This window comes from Mandrillus leucophaeus, unplaced genomic scaffold, assembly GCF_000951045.1.
Source record: "Mandrillus leucophaeus isolate KB7577 unplaced genomic scaffold, Mleu.le_1.0 Scaffold847, whole genome shotgun sequence".
In the NCBI taxonomy this organism is placed as follows: domain Eukaryota; kingdom Metazoa; phylum Chordata; class Mammalia; order Primates; family Cercopithecidae; genus Mandrillus; species Mandrillus leucophaeus.
In genome coordinates this window covers 96,468-104,264 of record NW_012109219.1, presented here as the reverse complement: position 1 = coordinate 104,264, position 7,797 = coordinate 96,468, and the positions used below count along the sequence as shown (strand labels likewise).

General features: G+C 37.0%; 1 protein-coding gene across 1 annotated transcript in view; it reads left to right on the top strand.

Moving 5' to 3' along the window:
- NAA35 (N(alpha)-acetyltransferase 35, NatC auxiliary subunit) overlaps positions 1 to 7,797 on the top strand; it is a 105,112-nt gene that overhangs the window by 36,358 nt on the left and 60,957 nt on the right. Inside the window, exon 6 of the mRNA XM_011968514.1 lies at positions 2,395 to 2,562. Within this exon, the coding sequence (XP_011823904.1) occupies positions 2,395 to 2,562 (168 nt within the window). The remainder of the gene's footprint in view (positions 1 to 2,394; positions 2,563 to 7,797) is intronic.

Genomic DNA, 7,797 nt, shown 5'->3' with positions numbered 1-7,797 from the left:
ATAGTTTTATCAGATGATAGATAGCATTTTCTTAGAATTGCTGTTTTTAAATATTGAATGTTAGAAATCCAGAATGCTACTATACATAGTAACCATGTTTAAAAAAATTTCTGCTTATATGTCACATTCTTCCTCCTTTTTAGGATGGCACTATTAAAATTAAAGATCTCACCTTGCCTGAACTGATAGGGATTATGGATACATGTTTTTGCTGTTTGGTAAGAATGGAATTAAGACTATTGGTTAATTTAAAAACTGTGATTTACCTGAATCTTGTGATTTAAAAGCCTATACACTAATGTTGAGTATGAAATAAATGTAATACTTGGCCTAGTAAAGATGTGCCTAAGATTGGCAGGCCTGGTAATAGGATTTCATCTTGTCATCTACTTGATTTTACATTTTAATTTTCTGAGTGAAGGGATATTTTCTTTTCAGTGAAGATAGTATTGTAGCCATTGTTCATAATACCCTTTTCGTTCTCAAGTTACTCAAGCAATAAGTCTGTAATTGGAAGGTTTCATAAATAAGCGTGGAATCGAAACAAAAGAGAGCTAGACAATGGCTTTGGAGAGATTTTTTCTAATCTAGGATAAATTGTGGTAAACTGGCCATCTCCTGGGAAGAAAATTTTTTAGTGATTTGTATATGCTGAATTATGTTTTCCCTGGAAAGTATTGTGTGTGGAGAAATTCTCATTTGTACTGCTTTCCTCTCCCCCCTGCTTTCTGACCATCCCTTTCTTTTAAATTGACATTAAATCATTGTCCTTAGAAATACGTAAAATTTATTCATTTGTTCATTCAGCGTTTATTGATTGATTGCCAGTGTGTGTAGTTGTATTAGTTGTTTTATATGTACAGTTTTCACTTATGTTTTACATGAGCTTTATTAGGTATCCGTACTATCTTACTGTCTATGGTTATGTTGCTTGGGAGGGCCCTTGCCAGAATCTTAATCCTGATCCTTCATCTTTCAAAGCTGTCTCTTTACCCCCTCAAAGATTTCTTTATTACCTTTTAGCAGTTTACAGTCCTAGTGGGTGGAGTAAAGAAAAGAGTCAAAGGATTGCTGGGAACAGACATGTGAATAAACAATTCTGACAACATGAAAATGCTTTTATAATGGTGCTGTGGGAACAGAGAGGAGGAGTTAATTATGTCTGGGAGAGTAAGAAAGGCTGTAGAAAGGAAGTAATATTGGTATGAGGTACTAAAGAATGGTAGGTGTATGACAGGAAGATTCATGGTTTAGTAGGCAAAGAGGTATATTGCATGGGTATGGCAATGTGAAAATGTTCATTTTGGAAAATCATAGATAGCTGCTTAAGGCTGAAGTCTGGCAGTGAGCCAAGTGGGAGGAGTGTGGGATAAGTGGAGAGTGGTGGAGAAGGAGGGAAAGGTAAACAGAGGGAGGATTTTTGCCAAAGTTGAGGAACTATTCTTTGAGACTCTTGGGACTGTATTTAAAAATTTGGACTTTAAAAGGCAGATGGTTTTTAGTCTGTAAAGTCTCTCTTCTGCACAGTAGTTAATACCAAATACACACCTTAATTACAAGTTTTCCACAAACATTTGTCATTTTGTGATGCAGTAGCATATGTCTTACTCTGTTGCAGAATTCTTGGGCTTTAGTGTAAAAATAACTATAAACTTGGGCAAATGATTTAAACTCTTACTCTGTTTCTTTACATGTAAAAGGAGAAAAATACCACCTTTCTCAAAGTGCTAGGAAAAAATGAGAGATATTTGAAAATAACCTAGCATGATATTTGAAAATAACCTAACATAATATTTGGGACACAGTACTTACCCAATTTTGCCTGTTGTTGGTATTCCCAACCTCTAGTACATGGTGCCAGACATATAGTGGTCACTCAGTAAAATAGTATAAAATGATTCTCTTAGTGTTTTAGAAAGATCTCTACTTGGGGGTATTAAATTGGAGATGGGAGGCAGGAAAACCTGTCTAGTTTCTAGTTTCTTCCGATAATCTAGGTGAGATATGGTGTTGGCTGGGTTGTGGTGGTAAGGATTATGAAGTTCGATGAGTGTCTAAGGATCTGGTTAGTTCTACAATTGTGAATTTTCCAGTTTATGGATTTTTTTATTGACTACATTGTGGACCTGATTTCTTTTGGATGCTACATAAAGAGGCAGTCTTAATTTCATTAATCTCTAATATGTTGCAAACTGATGTACATACGACAGTGATTCCCATAGATGCTTGAAAAATGTTAGTCAATGAAAGGAATTCTAACTTGTCTTTTTTTTAAGTCTTGTGATTAATCTTATCTGGGTCTATGGTGCTTCTGGCCTTTGACTCTAGGATCAATTTAGACTTTGCAGACTCAATTTTATCACCTTAAATATATACTGTTTTGTTTCTTTATAGATAACATGGTTAGAAGGCCATTCGTTGGCACAGACAGTATTTACGTGCCTTTACATTCATAATCCAGACTTTATAGAAGATCCTGCTATGAAGGCTTTTGCTCTGGGAATCTTGAAAATCTGTGACATTGCAAGGGAAAAAGTAAATAAAGCTGCTGTTTTTGAAGAGGTAAGATTTTGTAATGTAAGACTTCCTTGGCCAGGTGTGGTGGCTCATGCCTGTAATCCCAGCAGTTTGGGAGGCCAAGGTGGGCAGGTCACCTGAGGTCAGGAGTTTGAGACCAGCCTGGCCAACATGGTGAAACCCTGTTTCTACTAATACACAAAATAGCCAGGTGTGGTGGCATGCACCTGTAATCCCAGCTACTTAGGAGGCATGAGAGTTGCTTGAACCCAGGAGGCAGAGGTTGCAGTGAGCTGAGATTGTGCCACTGCACTCCAGCCTGGGCAACAGAACGAGACTGTCTCCAAAAAAAAAAAAAAAAGAATTTCTGAAGTTCATTGACTACCTTATTCACTGTGATGTATTTAAATGATCTTGTGATACATACTTTCGTCTATATGTATATTTAAAAACAGTTTTTAAAAGTAATGCTGTTGCCATTTACAGATATATTGAGTAAAGTAATTCAGTTCTCTCCAAGAAAGGGCTTTCATCTTAGCATATGTTCTTTCTGTCAGTACCGTTACGCTGAGTATCCGTATGTGCAGACTACTGTTTTTGGAGGTTGTGGGGATTCCCAGAGAAAAATGAAAGAGACAGCCCTTGTCCTCCAGTCTGTTAGAAATTATAATACAAAAAGGGAGCTAAGGAGAGCAAAGACATGAATATTTTAGGGTATAGACATTTTCCTTTGGTTTGTCTAAGTTTTAGAGATTTTTTTCCCCTTTAGTGTAAAAAATAAGCTTTCGGATGCTGATAATTTTCAGGGAATTGCATCTCAACCTAGGACTACAAAAAAAAAGAATTGTATAAGGGAAAACGTGATAGCATTTGAAATTGTTGATAACTATTTTTGTTAAATTCTTCTGTTGAGACCGATGTTTCTTTTTAGTGCTGTTACTGGTCCAGAATAAATTTCTTAGGATCCAACAATGATTCAGTGTATAGTATGTAAAACTTTTCTCAGTTTATACTATGTATGTGAGAATAATTAAATGTATACTCAATATGTTTGTCAATATTTGAAGGTGTGGCTTTTTTTTTTTTTTGGAGGGGATGGGGTTTCAGTCCTTTTGCCCAGGCTGGAGTACAATGGGGCAATCTCAGCTCACTGCAACCTCTGTCTCCTGAGTTCAAGCTATTCTTGTGCCTCAGCCTCTCGAGTAGCTGGGATCACAGGTGTGCACCACCACGCCTGGCTAATTTTGTATTTTAGTAGAGACCCGGTTTCACTCTGTTGGCCAGGCTGATCTCAAGCTCCTGAGCTCAGGTGATCCATCTGCCTCAGCCTCCCAAAGTTCTGAAATTACAGGCGTGAACCACCGTTCCTGGCCGTATGGCTTTGTGAGTTGTTTGAAATAGTGTCCACTTTTTATATAGTCATTGGTTATTTGCATATTGTATTGATATATCATTATGGAAAATTTTATTCATTTGGATAGAATTTTAAAAAGATTAGTTTGAGTTAGAGAAATGCAGATTATTTTAAATACTAGTATTTTCAAAGTACAACTAAAAGGACATCAGAATCAGTGGGCAGAGAGGATTCCTTGAATAACAGTGCGTGAACAATTGCTTGGCACCCTTGAAAGTTACTTTATCATTTCATATCAAAATTTCAGAAAGCTGAAATGTGTTCAGTATAAAAAATTAAAAGAAGATAGTTTACAGAAAATAAAATGGCCTTTAAATGTAAGATGCTTAATCTCACTTTAATGCAAATTAAAACTGAAATACCATGTTTTTACCCATTGTTGGCAAAGATTAGAAATTGTTTATAGTAAGATTGATGAAGATGGGAAAACAGGCACTCATATACTCTGTGTGTATGTATGTGTGTGTGTCAATGAATATGAGCGGTCATTATTTCCCACTTCTTAGTCTTTTTTTAGAACTTTTTATTGGGGAATAATTTCAGATTAACAGCAATTATGGGAACCAGCACAAAGAACATATAATTCGTATGCAGATTCAGCTACTGTTAACATACTGTCCCATTTGCTTTTTTCACTTATGCATGTGCTCCTGCTCACTCTCTCTCTCATGTATGTATGTATGTCTTTTCCTGACCTGTTAGTAAGTTGTGCCCATTACAGCCTTCTTCCCCGTGACACTTTAGTGTGTTTCTCCAAAGTAAAAGGGCACTATCCTGCAGAACCACAGCACAATTATCAACTTCAACAAATCTGTAATAACAATACACTATTCAGATTCCATTTTTGTTAATTGACCCAATCCTTCTTAGTGTTTTTTCCCCGATCCAGTCTAGAATTATGACCTGCATTTAATTGCGTATTTCTGTAGTATTCTTTAAGCTACATGAGATCCTCAGCTTTTCTTTATTTCCGGTGACATTGATATTTTTGTGAACACAACCTTGTCCTGCTTTTCATTTCTTAATAGGCTATGCCTTACTTGGGTTTATCTGTTCTTTCCTAATGATTAAATTTAGATTGTGCAGTCTTGGGTGGAATATAACATAAGTGATGTGTGTTTTTCAGGGTGTCACATCTGGAGGTATACAGTCTGTCTGCCCTTCAATGGTGATATTATTTTGGTCAGTTCATAAAGCTTTTGTCTTATTTCCATATGGTTACTGTTTTTTCCCTTTGTATTTAAGCAATCTTGGGATACACTTTAAGACCATAAAAATATCCTGCTGACTGAAATCTCTCCCCTTAGATTGAACATCTATCGACGGTGCTTGCCTGGACTAATGTTTACTGTGATGGTTGCAAAATTTGTATTTTTTGATTCCAGTCCTTTTTCCACATTGATCAGTCAGTACTTGACATCCTACTCTAAGCAAGACTCATACTTTTTTGGTGGGAGTGTAAACTCTTACAACTTTAAAAAAGAGCAATGTGGTGATATTTATCATAATCTAATATGCATGTCTTGACTCAGCAGTTTCACTTCTAGCACTCCATCCTACAAGTATATTTGTGTTTGTACACAAGGACCTGTGTACAAGGATATTACTTACAGAATTGTTTGTAGTAACTAGTTTGGAAACCACCTCAGTATCCATCAATAGGAGACTAATTAGAAGATGTTACATTCATACAATCAAGTGTTTTGCTGCTGGCTGGTGTGGTGGCTCATGCCTATAATTCCAGCACTTTGAAAGGACAAGATAGGCAGATGACTTGAGCCTGGGAGTTCGAGGCCAGCCTAGGCAACATATCGAGACCGTGTCACTACAAAAAATGCAAAAATTAGCTGGGTGTGGTGGTGTGTGCCTGTAGTCTCAGCTACTGGGGAAGCTGAGGTTGGAGGATCGCCTGAGCCTGGGGAGGTCAAGGCTGCAGTGAGCTGTGATTATGCCACTGCACTCCAGTTTGTGTGCAGAGTGAGACCCTGTCTCCAAAAAAAAAAGGGTGTTTTACTGATTTTAAAATGGAGGAGGAGATTGATTTATGTGTAGAGATAAAATTAGATTTCTAAAGTGAGAAAAGTCAGGTGTAGTAAAGCATGTGTATAGCTTGCTACCACTTTTTTCTGTTTTAAAAAGGGAGATGGGTAGCTAAATCTTCATACACAAGAGGATAATAGGTCTTGAGGGCTGGGGTATACGCTTGTTTGCACTGTTGGGATTTTTATGGTGTGTCTGCATTATTTTGTTTTTAAAGAAACTAAAGTAAGTTTTTTAGTAACAAGAAATTATACTTGAATTTTATTTCTAGAGGATTCCACTTTGTTACCCAGGCTGGAGTGCAGTGGCATGATCATAGCTCACAGGTAGCCTCATTCCTATGCTCTAGCAATACTTTGCCTCAGCCTCCTGAGTAGCTAAGACTACAGATGTGTTCCACCACACGTGGCTAATTTTTAAATTTTTTGTAAAGACTGGGATTTGCTTTATTGGCCAGGCTGGTCTCAAACCCTGGGGCTCAAGTCATCTTCCCACCCCAGCCTCCCAAAGTGCTGGAATTACAGCCGTGAGCCACCACACCTGGCTGGTAATTGAAGATCCATTTATATTCTGGATGAAGGTCTTACTAGGAAATGGGAGAAATGTTAAAGGAAGAGACTAATAGGACAAGAGTGATAGAAAAACTTTTAGGAAAAATAAAAGGTACAAACAAGATAATTTTTATGAATTATGGTCACATTCAAGTAAAGTATAACACTCAGGCCCAAATGAATAAATGGGCAATAAAATAGGTTGCTTATTTTATGAAGGAAGGTTATCAAATGGCTGTAACACTTTTAAAATTTAGCTTCACTATAATCCAGGAAATACAAATGAAAATGAGTAGTTTGATTTTTTCTTTCTTTTTTTTTTTTAACCTCACCCACCTCTTGATCTCAGATTTCCCGGCTCCTAGAACTGGTTGATTTTCATGAATATAATTTTAAAATGTTCAATGTTGGAAGGAATGCAGTAAGTTGACACTTCTGTTTTTACTAGTGTACATTAGCACAGCTGTTTTGGCAAACAGTTTAATAATGTGTATATCAAGAATCTTAAAAATACTGATATTTAAACTAGTTATTTCTTATAACTCAGCCTTAAAGAAATAATTAGGCCGGGTGCTGTGGCTCACACCTGTAATCCCAGCACTTTGGGAGGCCACGATGGGCGGATCATCTGAGGTCAGGAGTTCGAGACTAGCCTGGCCAACATGGTGAAACCCCATCTCTACTGAAAATACAAAAATTAGCTAGGCATAGTGGCACATGCCTGTAGTCATGCCTACTTGGGAGGCTGAGGCAGGAGAATCGCTTGGACCTGGGAGGTGGAGCTTGCAGTGAGCTGAGATTGCACCACTGCACTCCAGCCTGGGTGACAGAGTGAGACTCCATCTCAACAACAGTAACAAAAAAGGATGTAATTAGAAATGTGGGCACTTTATGCCCAAATGCATTAACCAGAGTTTTCATTAGTGAACAATTGACACCAACCAGAATGCCACCATTAGAGTTATGGTTGAAATAATTTATGGATAATTGATTACACATAATTTATTATGTATATTGAGTACGTAGTTATTAACATGATGAAAGAGTGCTTAATAACATGGAGAAATGTATATGTCAAAAGGTTAAAAAAGCAGCATTGTAGCCAACTGTGTAAAAATAAAACTGGAAAAAGAGAAAACCAGAAGTTTGCTCCTGGGCCAAAAGATTGTATTTTCTTCTTTTTGCTAAAATTTTCAGATTTTCCAGATAAGTTTGTCTTAGTCTTATAATTAGAAAAAAAATACTGATCTAGTAAAAAGTCTTCAAGAGACCTAG